The 17,258-nt window shown below is 50.8% G+C and overlaps 1 protein-coding gene across 5 annotated transcripts in view; it reads right to left on the bottom strand.

Annotated features, from left to right (window-relative positions):
* Window positions 1-7,890: 7,890 nt before the first annotated feature.
* The window catches only part of TNS1 (tensin 1), a 54,000-nt gene continuing 44,632 nt past the window's right edge, over window positions 7,891-17,258 (bottom strand). For all 5 annotated transcript variants that reach the window (XM_027678884.1, XM_027678880.1, XM_027678881.1 and 2 more), the window contains 9 exons: window positions 16,469-16,555; window positions 15,691-15,822; window positions 15,180-15,272; window positions 14,574-14,651; window positions 14,400-14,471; window positions 14,152-14,320; window positions 13,869-13,937; window positions 13,491-13,523; window positions 7,891-12,437 (listed from right to left, as the gene is read on the bottom strand). In XM_027678884.1, coding sequence (XP_027534685.1) covers window positions 12,293-12,437; window positions 13,491-13,523; window positions 13,869-13,937; window positions 14,152-14,320; window positions 14,400-14,471; window positions 14,574-14,651; window positions 15,180-15,272; window positions 15,691-15,822; window positions 16,469-16,555 — 878 coding nt within the window. In that variant the 3' untranslated portion in view covers window positions 7,891-12,292. The remainder of the gene's footprint in view (window positions 12,438-13,490; window positions 13,524-13,868; window positions 13,938-14,151; window positions 14,321-14,399; window positions 14,472-14,573; window positions 14,652-15,179; window positions 15,273-15,690; window positions 15,823-16,468; window positions 16,556-17,258) is intronic.

Raw genomic sequence — 17,258 nt, 5'->3', positions numbered from 1 at the left:
TATCCCATATCGATCCAGGTTGGGAGGTGGCTGGGTGTTGGCCCAGGAAGCCACTTGCACTCTTGCTGGTGTTTTTTGCCTTGTAATTAAATTTCTGGCTCCAAAAGAGCAATATAGCTCTGCTGGTTATGTCTCACATGTTATTTGGACAAAGCACCAGCAAGAAGAGCTGGGATCACGCAGGCCAGTGAGACAGGCGGGCGGCATAAAGGGTGGTTTCAGGGGGAGTAACTGATGTGCCAAAGCTCCTGCCCTTCATTATCCAGTTAATGCAACATTCACAACAAACCTGCCATCAGCTTTTCAGTTTTGTTGAACCGAAGAAAGACTCCAAATAATACATATAGAATGCTCTGTAGATGGGCAGAACTGAGCAAAGGGGGAACTGGATCTTCACTATGTTCTTCTGCTATGAATTCCTAATCCTAAACGCACTGACAGGGGGTGGGACCCAGACCTGGTGGTTATGAGAGTTTCATGCTCAGTGAAAGGTCCTGAGGGCATGACCAGGTCCTAAGCAATAGGGGAGTGCACCAGCGCTAACACCTTCTCCGTCAGGCTGTGGGTGACTTTCTTTGCCTTTCCATTGGCTGGGGCTGCTTCGGAGGCAGCCAGAGTTCTGTGTGCACCAGCTGCCTGCTTCAATTTTTTTTCTTTTCCAGGAAAAGCTGGCACTCTGGCTATTCCAGCCCTCCCCTGCTCTTAAAGACCTGACGTTTTTGTAGGATGTCAGGTACACCAATCTAGAAGAAGAGTAGCACCAAGCCTGGAAAGCTGGTCCTGGGCCGGAAGAAATGTCAATAGGAGAGCAAGTGTTTATTACACACACACACACGCACACACACACACACACACAAGGCTCCATCAGCCAAGCTGTTTGCAGTCATCTTTGGACTGCTGCTCCCTTCTGCTTCCAGCAATCCCATTGGTGGGGACTGGCTGACCTCTAGTGGTGTGAACACACAGTGCTGGCAAGGAGGAGCAGGGAAGGAGTCTACATTCAGAGCAGAGCATCTTCCGTGTTTACAGGTTCTTCCCCTGAATAATAAAAAGTCTCACAGAACTGGAGAAATCTAGAAGGGTGGGAGAGCATCTTGGAGACCAGAGGGAAGCAGTCACAAGAACTCAGATTTCCAGCATCCCCTTGGGATTTGCATTACCAAACCTGTCAACATCTCCCCCAGAGGTGTTCCTCAGGTGCTGGTGGCTCTGAGAGGACATTTGGTTAAAATGAGGTTGAGAGAGAGAGCAGAGATGGGATAGCAGGATGCTGACCTCAAAGGGGGCTTGTGAGGTCAGGAGGAGAGTGGTTGGGGTCCCTGGGTTCACATGGGTTCACATCCCATGCTTTGCAAAGCCATTTTTCTTTCCCTCAAGCAAAAGTTTCTGAATCATATAAAGAGGGGGTTTCTCCCTAGTTCTCAGCAGTGCAAAGAGAAGGGAAGCCAGGAATGAGCATCAGAGCTCTGAGAAACCTCACAGCCAAGCATTTTCTCCTTCTGGAAGATATTTAGCATCTCCCTTTGAGTGGGGCTGAGGCTGGAGCTGGGGGTCCTTGGGAATGAAGGACAGCCATTGCTTGCAACCCAGCAAGCTGAGGCAGAGAGCAGCCTGACAGAGCAAGGCTGAGTTTTCTCTCACATGGAACTGTGAGCTATAAAGATGTGTGAAACTTTATCTTCAGTGCTATCCATATCAAAGATTTCAAAGGGGGCTGCTTTAAGATGGGATCTTGACACAGGTTCCTGCTTCTCCTCACGTCTTACTGAGCGACACTCTGCCAAAATGTCAGCTTGGCTGCTCCACATGTCCCAGGCATCCCAGGCATGTCCTACAAACCTTTCTGGTGCTCCCAGGGAGATCACTGCCTCCACAAACAGCCTCTCCTCTCAGCTGTGGAGGGTCCCAGTGGCCCCGGGGCACAATTTCCCCAGCTGAGGAACAAGAGGAGTGTCTTCCCTGAAGTGCCAGAAACAAGGGCTGGGAACATACATTAAAAAGTGTCTGAGAACAGCATTAGCAAATTGTGCACAGGGACCCCCTTCTTCCCTTCCACCCTGAGTGAGCACAAGGAATCTGTGGGGAACCAAGGAGCACAAGGCAAAGCTGGTGGATATGAACTTGACTTACTAGTACCAGTGAAAGAAGACATTTCAGCTGAGGCGCTCATGGCCATAGGTGTCCAAGGACCTTGAACACTCACAAGGAGCCAGAGGCTGGCAAAGCTGGAGTGTTTGGCAATCATTCCATGCACATACGCCATGGCGGCATCTCCTAGGGACCATCCAAAATACCACAGTAAAACCCTAGAGACGCTATGGAAAGCCCTCTCATGCTGTCCTGAGATCAATACAAGCTGTCTCAACAGGAGAAGGCTACATTCTGAGTCTCCACAACCATTTTCTCCCATCCCTCCCAGGCTTTCCTCCTTTTTTTCACCCTTCTCAGCCTAGTGCACTTGCAAAATCCCAGCCCAGAGAGGGAGGCCACAAGAGCAGAAGCCTTTCGAGATTACCCCGAGGCTAGTGGGTGAGTGTTTTCCCCCTGCTCTCCCAGCTGGAGGAACAGGCAAGACTGACTCAACAAAGATACCCAGCAACACTGGAAAAACTGAGATCTCAGTAAAGCCAAAGGCATTTGCTAAGCATCTCCTATTAGGACAGATTGCTCTCACACAAGCTGCCCCACAGACAGCCAAGACAATGAGGTGCTTCAGCAACAAACTCCTCATCTCCTCTCCGCCCCAGCCCTCCTGGGTGAGTGCAGTGCATCCCAGCAGAGCTCCCCTACACCAGGGCCAAGGTCGCTGCTGCACTCTGCTTTGATTCCAAACAATCTCCCCTCCCACATGCTGTTTTCATTAGAGCCTGGATCATCTGGCAAGGGCACTGTGCACAGTCACGAGAAGCTGCTCACTGGTGGCTTGTTTTATCCAGTTGTTGGAGGCTTAAAGCAATGAGCTTGCAAATACTTCATTCCTCCCCTACGCTCTTTCTCTCTTTCTTTTTCTTTCTTTCTTTCTTTTTCTTTCTTTTTCTTTCTTTCCTCCTTTCTTTCTTTTTCTTTCTTTCTTTCTTTCTTTCTTTCTTTCTTTTCCCCTCTCCTCCTTTCTTTTTCTTTTTTTTTCCTTTTTCTTTTTTTTAAGAGAAAGAGGGGGGTTACTTAGCAGATAGCACTGGAGCTTGGGATTAGGAAGGATGAGAGAAAAAAGATCAGATGGGTCTTTCTGTCCTGTTGTGAATGTGCATGCATGTGAGCATAATTGTGTGTGTGCATGTGTGTCTCACACCTGCCCTCTCAGAGCACTCTTCCAGCTGTCCAGCATCATCACAAACTGCACATGTGTGTTGTTGCCCCGAATCAGGCAAGAAAGCTCAGATCAGGAGTCCTGTCACCACTGCTAGAAAGATGCCCCATGCTGAAGCTACACAGCTGTCACTGTGTCACCAGGACAGAGGCACACTCCTCTGTGCTTTCACTCTGACAGGCCCAGACATGGAGAGGAAGGAGCATGAAGTCCAAAAGGGTGACCCCCATTTTGGCACCAAACACTCTCTTCTCTGCCTTTGACTGGGAAATTTCTGCTGGGACTAGCTGTCGCCAAGACATACTGATGTCCTAAGCCACAGGTAATGTGTGAGAAAGGCTTGGTTTTGACTGGAGGTTGAACTTCATGCCTGTTTCTGCCTGAGCTCTGTGTAGGGATGAGGAGTGCGAGCAATCGGACAGGGCAAATATGAGGCGGCGGCAGCCAAGAGGCAAGAGGGTGTGAATCACCCTGAGCCCATCAAGGCATGAGAAGGTAGAGGACAGTTCCACTTTGGTTATCCCACCAGAAGAACATGAGGGTACAGCCAACTGGAGGCCATCATTGTGGTAGTTTGAAGCAGACACAAGGCAGAGCATGAACAAGGTGGGAAATGAAGGACCACTGAGCGTGTTAGAAAAAAAACCTTGCCCTGTGCTGGGGCACAGACACTGTGAACAAGTTGCTTCATAACCCTTCATGACACACATTGCTTTCTTTAGCCTGGCTGTAGCATGTTGGGACAGTCTGAACTCTTATTTGTCACTACATCGTGACTGCCTAAAACTGCTGGATAAGGGGCAGCCAAGGAAGGACAATGACATAAAATCATAGAATCATTTAGGTTGGATCCTAAATTATCCTAAGATCCTAAAATCTTAGGATCATTGAGTCCAGCCATTAACCCAGAACTGCCAAGTCCACCATGTAACCACGTGCCTAAGTGTCACATCTACACGTCTTGTAAAGACCTGCAGGGATGGTGACTCAACCACTTCCCTGAGCAGCCTGTTCCAATGCCTGACCATCCTTTTGGTGAGGAAATTTTTTCCAATACCCGATCTAAACTTCTACTGGCACAACTTGAGGCTATTTCCTCTTGTCCTATCACTTGTTACTTGGTTGAAGAGACGGACCCCCACTTGGCTACAACCTCCTTTCAGGTAGTTGTAGAGAGTGATAAGGTCTCCCTGAGCCTCCTTTTCTTCAGGTCAAACACTCCCAGCTCCCTCAGCCACTCCTCACAGGACTTTTCTTCCACCCCCTTCACTAGCTTCATTGCCCTTTTTTGGGCAGGTCAATGGACATGGTGAGCATCAACTAACCAGGAAGAAGAAACCTGGCTAGCGCCAGGTCATCTGAGCTTTTGAATTAGGCTAACTGCCCGATTTGCTTGGACTGCATGGTCCTGTGGGAGCTGAGGCTGCATGGTACTGCTATGGAGTGGTAAGAGTTGCTGGCACTGAAGGCCTGCACAGGGTCATCTTTGGGCTGTACTCAAGTGAAAGACAAGCAGATTCTGGAAGAGGCTGTGCAGAGCACACAAGTCTGGGACCAGCAGTGCTGGGAGTGCTCTGCACCCAGCTCAGGTGCCCTGACTGCGCGTCGTCCTGCAGCCACTGGATTGACTCCCAGCCCCTTTGTCTCAGGGATGTACAAATCGAGATTCATCTGAGTATCTGTCATCTCTGTCCATCTCAGGACCTCTGTTTATCTCAGGGGTGTACAAACCCAACTGTCCATTGCAGAGTAGCAGGAGCATGACTCAGAGGTGTGCTGCAGGAGAAGAGCCACAGAAGAAGTTGGTTGCAGGCAAGGAGACATCACCTCCTGTCCAGCCAGCTTTGGGTGTGCAGCAGTCCAACGCCTCCATCACTTGGAGACACGTCCCTGTAGATGGAGCCAGAACCTCACAAGGCAGAAAGACAGCCCACTCCTACCCATCACCCTCTCCAATTGCTCTGCTCTGAAAAGGGACTAGCCCAGCCCCTCTTCCCTGCCCTCAAACACTCTAGGGTTTTGTTTCCCCTCCCTCTCCAGGTCAACGATTCCCGAGTCTCACATTGCCCCTCTTTATTCAATATTTAACCCAAAACCCTTTCTGTTGTCTTTTCCTGTTCACCACAGCCATGGAGAGTGGGTAATTCCAGCACTACAGGCTGCATGTTGATGCCCTCCTCTGAGCAGTAACATTCCCCTGGGATGATAATGAAGCCCCCAGAGTCATTTCTGGGCTGGCTTTTCCTACCACCAGCCCTATGATGGACTTCCCACGCCCTGCTGGTTTGAATGGGAGCACTCCTCCTGGTTTGGTGCTGCTCAGTTCCAGTCTGTGCATTGATAGGAATCCCAGACACTTGGGCAAGGGACCCTTGTGTCTCTAGCAATCGGTCTGAGTGTCACCATTGCATGCAGGGGCTGAGCAGCTCAGGGATGCAGTAATTCAGCAGCAGCATCCTGGACACCATGACAGGGTGTTCCCATGAGTATGGCACGAGCACAGGTAACACCAGCCTCACGGTGGCTTTTGCCCACATTGGGTCTGCACCATAATTCCCACCCTGTGGAAGTTGTCTGGTTCCTCGCCTTTGCCCAGACACGATGCTCAGGAAAAGTCATCTTGTATCACACTTTCTGTCCCCTGGGGACACTTCCAAGGGGGACTCAGCACTGCTGAGTAAAAGCAGTGAAAGGAGATGAAACTGCCCCATCCCCACCCCATGACCCGAGTTTTGTTCCAGATCTGAGGGTTGCTTCCAGCTTAGTCAACCATAAACGATGGAGGCAGGGGACAAACCCACCATCAGGGTTTCTCAGCCCAGGGTTTCCTAACTGTCTGACAGCATACCCACCCTCTTCTCCTGAGGCAGGAGACAGAGAGGAGAGAGGAACTTTGATGCCTTTCACAGCCTCACAAGAAACACTCCCTGGATGGTCCATGGTCTCCAGAGCTGGAGTTAAAATGAGAAAACAACACTGATTTGGGAATATGAAGGTGGGGACTCAATAGACATGGGAAGATGCCACGGAGGCAAGGTTTCCCAGAGTGGAGCTGGTGGGACCTGCCTTTCCCAGTGGTCACGCCAGAGCCACTAGCCTGGCCTGGGGACAGCAGCAAGCTGCACAGAGGGAGACACTGAAAAGCCTGTACTGTGAGAGCTGGCGAGGGGAAGCGGGTGGCAGATAAGAACATGCTGAGGAAAAACACAAACCAGAAGTTCCGGAGGAATTTTGGAAAGGAAATGGGGAATTAACTGCAGAAAAGGAGGGGAGGGGTGGAATGCGAGGCACTTTATGACTTGCAACAAATAGTCTGTCTGTGCCACCTCGCCAGGCACTCACCACCTCTCCTTCCTGCCCAGCAATGGCCACCCCAGCTGGACAGGAGCAGTAGGAATGGGCAGGTGGCTGGTGCTGGCTCCTGGGGAGTTGATTCCAGCAGGAATCAGGGAAGAAACAAAACCAAGAGAAGCTTGCAAGCAAATACCATCCCGCAGTGTCAGAAAGGGCGAGGAGGCTGCAGGTCCCATCTTGCTTGCAGGTAGATGAGGGACAACTGAGGCCAAGGCTGACAGATGCCAGGTACCTCACATGGTCCTGTGGTGCAGCCTGGCTTGGAGGGCATTTGGTCACTTAGGTGCCCACCCACAGCCCCACAGATATTTCTGGGGGGGCCAGAAACCATCTCATCTTCTCCCCTTTCTTTTTTTACCTCTCTTGCCTTTGTCTCCCAGCACAAGCCCCACAGCACATGGTCCCTACGCAAGCAGCCCCCTCAATCCACCCCTCGCCCTGCAGCTATTTTAGAGTAAGGCAGGAGGTATTTTTAGTGCTGCCGGCTCCCGGGAGAAGCTCTGAGCCTCTGAGCCGCAGCAGTGCTGGCGCCAGAGAAACTGCCGCTGCTCTGGCTGATATTTCTTGTATAATTAAACTCAATCCATGCTGGGGGCTGGGTCTTGGCCACCAACTCAGCAAGGAGGGGAAGAAGCGGAGCCAGAGAACCAGGGGCTGAGGGTTCTGACGAATGCTGGGTATTGCTCCGCAAATGCTGGAAAAGCCTGGCCTTGAGACTTTGGGGGAAGTTTTGCCAGGCACAGGGGAGCAGGATGGCTCTGAAAGGGGTAGAGAGTGGGATTTAATGGGAGCAGAGCCCAAACCACCACCTCAGCAAAGGCAAAGACCCCATACCAGCATCATCCCATCCAGCTCCCCTGTGGGAAATGGATCCAAAGGAAAGGGGTTGCCCAAGGCTGAACAGACAGCACTTAAAGGCAACCTGGGAAAAAGCAACAGGATTTGAAGAGCACCCAGTGCCAGGGCAAGCTGGAGAGATCCCTTCTGGTAAACAAAAGCCCAAGCTGGAGCTGGAGCCATGTCGGAAGTTTGGGGGCTGTCTGGTTAGCCAGCATCTGGTGAACACAAGCTGCGGCTGGAGGCTGACAAGCAGCAGCACAACCCCTCCTTCTTCCCACACCCACCGCCCCGCGTCTGTCCGGGGGCCCCAATCTGCCATCGAGGAACAGGGGGAATGACAGCCTGGAGAAAACACAGCACCCACCAGTCTTTAGTTTGGGTTTTGGGGGTTTTTTCCCTGTGCAAAAAGAACAGAACATTTATTCCTACACTCTCTTAAATTTCAAGGTACAGTTCCAGCAATCCAGACACCAAGCTGGCATTCCAAGCAACAGTATATTTTATATAACTGGGTTTGGGGTTTTTTTTCTTTGTTTTTACCACTTTATAAAGCCATACAATGAACTGCAAAGAATCCAACATCTGTACAATGGGAAGACAACAGAGGAGTGACATTCACACACAGACATGGTGCGACCGAAGTCATCCTTACACGCACGACAACATTATGGGCAAAAAGATACAAAATATAATGTATTTTTTTCCATCTATATAAATACACAGAAATGGGCAAGTCTAAAAGTTTGAAACTGTTTGTTAACACTGATTAGCAAATAAATCTGTAACATTTCCAAAGTAACAAAGACAACAACAACCAAAAAAAAAAAACACGCACAACATGACGGCACAGGATCCGCCAACAGAAATGTCGTATTGCTTCCTTTCTTTTTTTTTTTCCTTTTTAAGGAAAAGAAAAAAAAATTAGTAACCCCAAACCAACCTCGCAATTTGCAAAACAAACGAACGAAATGAAACAAGCCCCTGCGGGCTCCTTTGCTGTCTGATCCTCCTGCCTGCTCCAACGGGAATGGTTGCCTTTTGTTGATGCTGTTGTCTGGGTTTTTTGGGGCAACTGGTTTCTTTACCTGCCCGACCTGCTGGGTGGGGATTTACTTTACACTTCGGTTCAGGCAGTTGAACTCGCTGGAAAATCAGTGCCTGGAGGCTAGGTTGGGTTTTTCTCCCTACCTAGTTTGTTTTCCATGTGTGATTTGACCAGCAGGTAGGCAGCAAACGTTGCATCCAAAGCAACCCCAAACTTTACTCAAAACCATGACCCTCCCCCCATCTCCACCAGCGATGAGGGGCTGGCAAAGACCATGTGATGGGTACATCCCATCAGCAGAAAACGACATGGATCATCTCCCAGAACAGCTCCCGGGGGGCAGAGCCAGAGGTAGCCCATTGAATGGGAGCCCCACATTTCAGGCATTGCAGGTGCCACTCTGTGGCACAGACAGCAAATTACCGCCCCAGGGAGCATTTCCCAATAGACAGCAATATCAACAGCAAAGGGAGGACGGGTGGGAAGGGGCTTCTCCGAAGAACAAACTGACACAAAAAGGGCACGTACAATAAACTTACACACACAAAAAAAAAATAATATATATATATATATGTGGGGGAAAGTGCGTTTTTAAGGATATCTTTGGCAAGAATATATGCAGTTCTTTGTGCAGGAAGGAGGGGTGTGTTTGTGTGTGTGTGTGAGCGAGAGAGAGATACCATCCGGCTGCTGACAACGGCAGTGTGATTACAACAAAACATATGCTGGGCTTAACTCGCGCAAGCTCGAATCTCAAATAGCATGACTGCGCTTAGAAAAAAACCAAAGAAAAAAGAACAGATTATTTTCTGTCCCTTTTGAAAGGAAAAAATATCAACAATAGGTCCCCACCAACCCCAGGACCTGGGCAATCCTCAATGCCACTGATGGTCTCTCCCGGGTACAGAAAGGGTAGTTACACCTAAAAACGTAACTTAAAAAAGGAGCTAAAAGGAAAAAAAAAAGTGCCTTTAAAGGGAGCTGATAAACACCCTGCTACATCATTGGAAGGTGATTAGCTGTGTGTTAAAAAAATAATATAGTCATCAGATAATTTTGTTAGTGTTTGAGATTTGGCTACGGTCTAAATCTTCAGCTAGTGGGTTAGTGGGGAAGCCGTGAGTGGCTCGGGGCCCGAAGCAGGCATGATGCTATTGGCAGGTATCTGCTGGGGTCGGCTTCTACACAACATCTCTGGGGTGCTTAGATCTGTTTTGTTTGTACGGGGAGAAAAAGAGGAATGGGAGTTTCAAGCACCAGTTTCCAAGGCAGCAGATTAAAATAAAATTACATTATTATCATCTCTTTTCTTAGCAGTGAGAAACCAAGTCTGAAAAATAGAGGCTTTCAAAAATATATCTTTATATATCTATAAACACAGTGTTTTCTCTGATGGGTGAACGGCAGGGTGAAGAGATCACAGGTGAGATTGTCTCTTGTCTCGCTTGAATTTCGCAGAAGGAGGGAATCGCTTTTTGGAAATATCAAAAATTAAAAGGTCTCAGCATCTGTGTGGCCAGGGAGCCAGGCGGGGGGAAACCCCCCCTCCCCAGAGTCCCTTGTCCCACCACCATCTCACAACCAACTCCTTGCTACCCATCCTTTCACACTCGCTTCAGTACATCAGCACAGCCTCCGGCCCTGGCAGCCCTCTCCGGCCGCCCACACCGCTCACTCCCCCCCACGCGCGCGCGCACACACACACACACACACACACATCGCTCACACACACCACCCCGACACAGGGGGCCCCCGTCTCTTCCCCCATCTGTATTTTATCTTGCTCTGGATTTTCTTTTAACATGCAGGTGTTTCCCCAGGGCAGGGGAAGGGGGGGATATAATGGGGGAGATATGATGCGCAGAAAGCAATATGGCAAAAATAAATATTTTCAGAGTGTAAATTTAACTTTTCCTCCTTAGAATTTCATTAGCTTACAGTATTTTGTCAGTATAGCTCGTATATATATTATAGCTATCAAGGCAAGGGCAGTCCAAGGGAGACAAGCTCTCCGAGGGACTGCAGTGCTATGTTTCTAATTTTTGTCCCCAATAGACTATCTGGGCCACTTTGCATTGAAAACTTCTCCCAAAAAGCTTTTGGGGGGAATATTTGCAGCAGAGGGCCAAGCAATGACCCCACAGCTCCAGCCAGACCGTTGTCCCTGCCCCAAACCTGCACATGTGACTGAAGCATCCTCTGCCCTCTCCCCGGCACCACGGGGCTGGGACCTCCACCTGCTGCCCCCTAACCATGATCTCTCTCCCTGCAGCAGCATGGAGGCCCTTCACCCCTCTCACCTCCTGGCTTGCCCTCCTCACCTCCCAAAGAAAAGGGAAAAGCTGACGGCACTGAAGTCACTGCAAAACTATGGTGCATTTGAGGGGCACAAGCCTCAAGCCAGAAGGCTTTGGGGGTATGCATGTGTCAACCAGGGTGGCTCTCAGAGGACCTGTTACCTCCCCACTGAGCCAAAGTTGCCCAGCCACTGCAGATTCTTTCCTTTTTTTTCTTTTTTTCTTTTAATTTTCTTCCTTCTTTTTCTTTTTTTAACGTGGCCTCCAAAACAAAAGGAGAAAAAAGCGCCTGAGTTACTTGCAGTCATTCGCCTTTCGTGCAACTTGAATGTCCATGCAATTTAAAAACCGCTTGCGTGTCTCTGAAGAGATAGATAGGGGTAGCCACGGGTCTGCTGCTTCACACAGGGAACCCACCTGTGCCAGCATCTGCTATTATTATAATTATTATTATTATTACATTGTATTACTTTCCTTTCTGTTTTGCTTTTTTGTGTTAAGAGAATGTGACAGGCCGCAGAAGAAAACTGCCAAAGAGGACTAGTGAGGGGAGGGAAAAGGGGAAGATGGGAGAGGAGGCGACTTTCTGCATCCTCCAGGTTCTCGGGGAGTATCTGCCTTCCCCAGGTGGAGAGCAGCAGGAGCCCCCACATCTCCTTGCAGGCTGGAGGGTACAACCACCCCTGCAGAGGTGGGGAAACACCATGACCCACCTCTCTGGGTGGACTCACAGCGTCTCACCTGTGACTGGTGCTGGGCTCCGGGTCAGCCCATGGCACAGCTCCCCAGGGATAGGAAGGCTCAGGACCAAGTTCCCCCATGTCCCCAGCAAGTTGCCAGGTAGTGAGCAGGCTTTGGGGGAAGCACAGGGACTGGTGAGGACTCTCCTCTGCAGCTGGACAAGTGAAGGTTTCTGAGAGCATCTCCTCTGGTGTCCCATAGACCCAGCCCACCTCATTATCTCCTATGGGTCGTTACAAACACACAGTAGACATTTGCTGATGGAGATGCTGGAATAGAGCTTCTTCCACGGTTTTGCCAGTTGGCTCTTTTTTTTTCCAGATGGAAGACACCAGTCACGGTCCCGCATTCAGTCCCAAATGGATGTCACCACTCAGGCCATGATGCTGAAAGCTGGAAACACACCTCTCACTGCCGCCTTTGCTTTGGTCACCTTCCCCGTGATGGGACATGCATCCTGTCTGGCGTGACTTTGTGGCTCTCTTATGTAGGTGCGTGGTTTTGGTTCTTCTACATGTGTGTTTGGCTTGTGTTGAGTTTTTAGGGGTTTCGTTGGGGTTTTTTTGTTGTTTGCCGTTTTCCTCCAAAATTCCAACCCTTTTCCCCCCCCAATTCACTTCCCTCTCCCACAATGCACTTCCTCACACTCCTTCTCGGATCAGCTCCAAGTCCTTCTCCAAAATTCAAGAATCACCCGCAAGCACCACCTCATCTCTTCTGGCCAGAGCCAAGCATGACCCTGGAGACAAAGTTGACGATGGCTGCAGCTGGCTGGTCTGGGTCCAGCTCAGCAAAGAGGTGGCAGACGTTGTCTGTGGTGCTCCCTTGCTTCCTGGCCACAAAGCCAAAGAGCCTAGGTGGGAAGAAGGCAAGAGGCTCATTAAGGTTTGTCAACATTGCCCCCACAAGGAACACCACCATCCTCTTCCAGCATGGTCTTGTCCAACTTCCCCTCTTCAACATCCACCTCTCACAACACAGGGGGATACATCCCAAACCAGCCTGCACGAAGGCCCATCTCCTCTTCCCTTTGCTGCAGTTTCTTTGAAGGTCAGTTTTTCATCATCTCTCGGCCAAACTCCCTTTGCTCTGAACAACTCTGCCACTCCCCCAGTCCACACCCCAGAAGGGACCTTCCAGATGATCACAGCATTGCCTTGGTTTGGGTGAGGAAGGACACTTGAAGCCAGAGGTGTGATGGGCTGACTATTGGGGTAAACCCTCTATGAGAGGAAGGCCTTGCAAGGACACAGGAAGCTGAGTGAGACCATCTGGTTATTTCTGTCTGTCTCTCCCTTGATGAATAAAATGTCCCCTTTTTTTTTTAATTAGAACATGCAAACTCAAGTTATAAATACAGGGGGAACAGAATGTGAGACAGGCCCAGGCTATGGCATTTCTAATTGGGGAGGGGAAATATCCCAGCAGCTGGACATCCTAATAAAAACCCCTCCGCTAACACAATGGCTAAAATTAGTGGGAACTGGCCCCTGTAAATGGGCTCAGCCAGCAGCTCTGTGCTCCCACAGGTCAGGACAGGGAAGGCAGGAGGAAAGGGAAGAGATGACTGGTGGCTCACACACCATCAGCATAACCCCAGCTCTGCTCCTTAAGCTGGTTCCCACTGACTCTGCTGGGAGAGTTTCCAGTAAGGTCAGTTCAGCAAGGGCCATGCCTGCTCTGACTAGGAATTTGGGGCTGAAAAATACTTCTAGACTCCCCAGGACCATGGTCTCATGCTTGGGTGAAACACTTCTGCATTCTGCAGTGAGGAGCTGAGCCCGTCTCACACTTGGCCAAGAGGCTGTCCGGCATAGGGAATCTTCCAGCCAATGCCCAAACACAGGCAGGAGCTACTTCAACAGCAGCTGGGAGAAATCTGCTGGGAAGTACAGAAAGTACTTACTTGGCTGGGCCACTGCCATCAGTTTTAGTCCACCTGCAAGGACAAGAGAAGGTGTGAGGGTGATGCCTTCTGCCTCCCACAGACAGGGTCATGATGAGGGCCACTGCACCAATGCTGGAAGGCCAGCCTGGCTTTGCACAGGCTTGGCTTTATGGAAAAATGATGCACCTCTCCCTCAACATGAAGGTAGTTGGAGACACCAAGAAGTCACCAGAAGCAGCTGGTGTTGCCCCACAGTATCGAAGGAGACCTTGCGTCCCTGCCCTCCTCAAGAGCAAGGGGGACAGAGGAAGCAAAGACTCTGCTCCAAGCATGCCAGGAGCCTAGGGGAGTGAAAGGGGTAGGGGTCATGCGCTACCCCCAAGTTAGGGCACTCACTTTCTTTCCTGGGGGTCCAAGTCACAGAAGGTGACGGTGTTGAGGGGGTAGTGTCGTCGGAAGAACAATCTGAAACACAAAGCAGGGAATGTCAGGGCCAGGGAGCCTCCATCTCTGTCCTGTGGGAGATCTATGGGAGTGTCCCCTGTGCTGGTGAGGCTGGGCTGTGCTGGAACAAAGTCCAGCCCTGCCCATGACCAGGTTGATGCCACCCCAGGGACATCCATCACCAACACACTCCCTGAAGCACAGCCCCACTGGCTTTTGGAGCCCAGGCACTTACTTTCTCTGGTTGTCTGTTAAGGTGATGCCTTGTGCAGAGACTTTGAAGTGAACAATGGTAGCAGTGGGTGTGGGGTCAGCCACCAGTGTCTCAGCAACAGCCTTCGAGATGGCCTGGGGGCCCGTCAGGGACTCCATCTCCACTGAATTGATGAAGAGGACGTTGCAGGCTGGAAAGGGAGACAGCAGACGTGGGGTCAACCACTGCTCTGAGCCCCATTCACCCCGTGACAGCTCCTCTCTACTCACCTGCACCCTGCTTGAGGAGGTCCGTGGCCGAGTTGGTGGCTGATGCAGAGTCTTTCTTTTCCTCCATGGGATCTAGAAGACATAGGATGGTTAAAGTTGCTCCCTACTTGGAAACCTACCACATCCCCGCAGGCCATGGGGACAGATGCAATACCTTCTGGTCCTGGCTCTTACCTCGGTCGGGAATGACCAGTTTGCAGGGCAGGGCCAAGGGCATGATGGAGTGCTGGTATACCAGAGCCGAGAGACAGCCTGGGGAGAGAGAGAAGATGGTCAGCACAGGGCCAGGGACATCTGTTTCCCCAGTTAGTTCATCGTTGCTCCAGGTGGATGGGAACAGCTTTTAGGTGGGTTTCTGCACTAATGGTCCTAATGCCACATGTGGCAATTCTTCTTGCTGAAACCACTATGCCCACAGAGGGCTCAGGGAGGGGGCTGAGATGCCAGGGCCGTTTTAGGAACAATGAATTGGGCAGCCCCTCAGAGAACATTAGTCATAGGATAAACGGAACAAGGGGAGCCCCTGCCCTCCACCCTGACCAGCAGCATTTGTCCTACATATGTGTGCAGAAAACTATGTACCTATGCATGCAGGCACATTTGTGTGCTCTCATGAGTGTGCATGACCTTAGAGGCTCCAAACGCCCACAGGATTCACCCAAGCACAAGAGGCAGTTACAGGCTCTCCCAGACACCCAACAGTTTTGCTTTGACAGTCTGGTAAAGGCAAGGCCCTCCCAGCCCAACCCCACATGTAGGAAGCACCCTGGGGGCACTTACCAAAATTAGGCTCATTGGGACATCCTTTTAGTTTCACACCCCGGGGGCTGGTCTCGATGAGGAAGTGCCTCACCAGCTCGTTGGTCATGTCTCCTAGGAAGAGATGGGATGCTCTCACACCAGTCACCCTCTTCCTCCTATTACTATGCAGTCCCATTAGGAAACCAGTGCCCCAACTCAAGGGAGGGGTCCCTACCAGTACACATACCCTCCCCAAATCAGGACCTTTACACAGGGTCAACCCCAAGCCAAGCTTCCCCACAGTGTTGGTGAGCTGGAGAGGCTCATACCTCATACCAAAGCCCAAGATGCAGGTGCCCCTGAGCCCTCCACAGCTCAGGGTAAGAGGGTGACTGGTGCTTCCCTGTGCCCTGGCAGGGAGGGAGGGATCCTGCCACGTCAGCACATACCCAAGAGCACGACTGGCTCAGCAGACCTGGCTGCCCGCTCACCCCAGCTGAACAATGGAAAGAAAGCATCTTGGCGTGGGAAGGACAAGGGCACACAATACCTTTCTTGTTCTGCTGCATGACCGTGGGAGGCGGAGAAGCTACTTTCATGGCGAGGCCGTAGGCTCCCCGGAAAGAGTGGCTGTCTCGGATGATGAAAGCCCCCGGCTCCCTGTCCTTCAGCAGTGCAATGGCTGCAGGACAGAATTGCAGAGCTCAGAGATGGCATGGTGAGAACCAACACACCCTCAGAAACCAATAAGTGTGGGTTGGGATGGGGCGCCCCAGATCCACAGCCTCACAGCTGGGCACTGCAATGTTACCGTGCCCCTGCACATCTGGATGGGAGTCTGGAGTGGGTCTATGGCCACTCACAGGCTCCCCCCAACCTCCACTGCCCTTGCATGGGCATCTCAGAGTACCATCTCCCACCCTGCCTAGCTCTGAGCAACCAAGCACTGGAGAGCAAGCAGAAACCAAGGGACCAAGCATCGGGACCTTGATCCTGCAGGCATCCTGCCCCCTCCTTGTTCTCTTCACTTATTTTAGCCATGACTCCAAGACCCCTCTGAGCTCTGTCAACTCAAGACCTGGGTGCTTTGCATCCCAAATTGCATAGTTCCACTGCACACTGAGGAGACTGGTGCTCCTCCACCAAGAGGAAGGTTTGAGGAGCCCACATCATGCAAACCTGCAGCTAAACTGAGTTTCAACCCCATCTGCAACAGTCTGAGCATCCATAATACACCTTCACTCTCAACCCAGCCCCTAAAGGAAATCTCTGGTAATCCCTGTGATCCCAGACATAGCCCAACTCCCAACCCTGTGTCATCTACCTACCCTGCTCCCTGGAGATGTCTGGTTTGTACCAGTACTTGGAAGTGTCCTGCACAAACTTGACATTGGCACGAGTTTCAGGGCTGATGTCTGCAAGAAAGGGAAGAAAATGCAAGGAAAAAGTTAAAAGATGCTGTATCTGAAACTCTACATGTGGCTAAAGTGTCAATACCTCCACCTCCTTTCAGTTCCAGCACATTGCACTAACCTCAACCCAGTCCTCCATACCCAGACAGGCAGATCATCATCTGGAGCTTATGGGGCTGCTGGGCATCTAAAGCTAAATCCAAGCACACGGGCCCTCGAAGGGCTGTGTTGGATGAGCCTCTCTGGCACACAGCCAGAGACAAAATGGGAATTCATCATTTAAAAGGAAGCTGGTCAGGTGAAATAAAAGCTGTTGGAGGAAAGAGGTATGTCCAGAGGGTGCTGGGGAGATCCTCTGACTTCAAAGGACCTTCACTGCTGTCTGATGTTCAAGATTTGGGCCAAAGATCATAAAAATAAATTTCTTCCCTTATTTTTGCTCCATGCAGAGGAACTGGATAGGTCGACCTACCCTGAGGAAAGCAGCCCTAGCCCCAGCCTGACCGTACCTCACTCAGTGCCCATCAGTGGCCCAGCTCCCAGTGGGAGCTCATGCTCTGGTTAAAGTTGCTCTGGCTGTGAAGCTGTCATTCACTCAGGCAACACTTCCAACCATCTGCTTTCCAAAAACCACCAAGCAACCAACCCGAAGGACTGGATAGCATTTCTGCTGGAGATGTTATCAACCCTCAGCTATCTGGTCATG

This window comes from Neopelma chrysocephalum, unplaced genomic scaffold (assembly GCF_003984885.1).
Source record: "Neopelma chrysocephalum unplaced genomic scaffold, ASM398488v2 Primary Assembly neopelma1_44, whole genome shotgun sequence".
Classification (NCBI taxonomy): domain Eukaryota; kingdom Metazoa; phylum Chordata; class Aves; order Passeriformes; family Pipridae; genus Neopelma; species Neopelma chrysocephalum.
The sequence above is the reverse complement of the archived record's forward strand: the minus strand, read 5'-3'. Positions and strand labels throughout refer to the sequence as shown.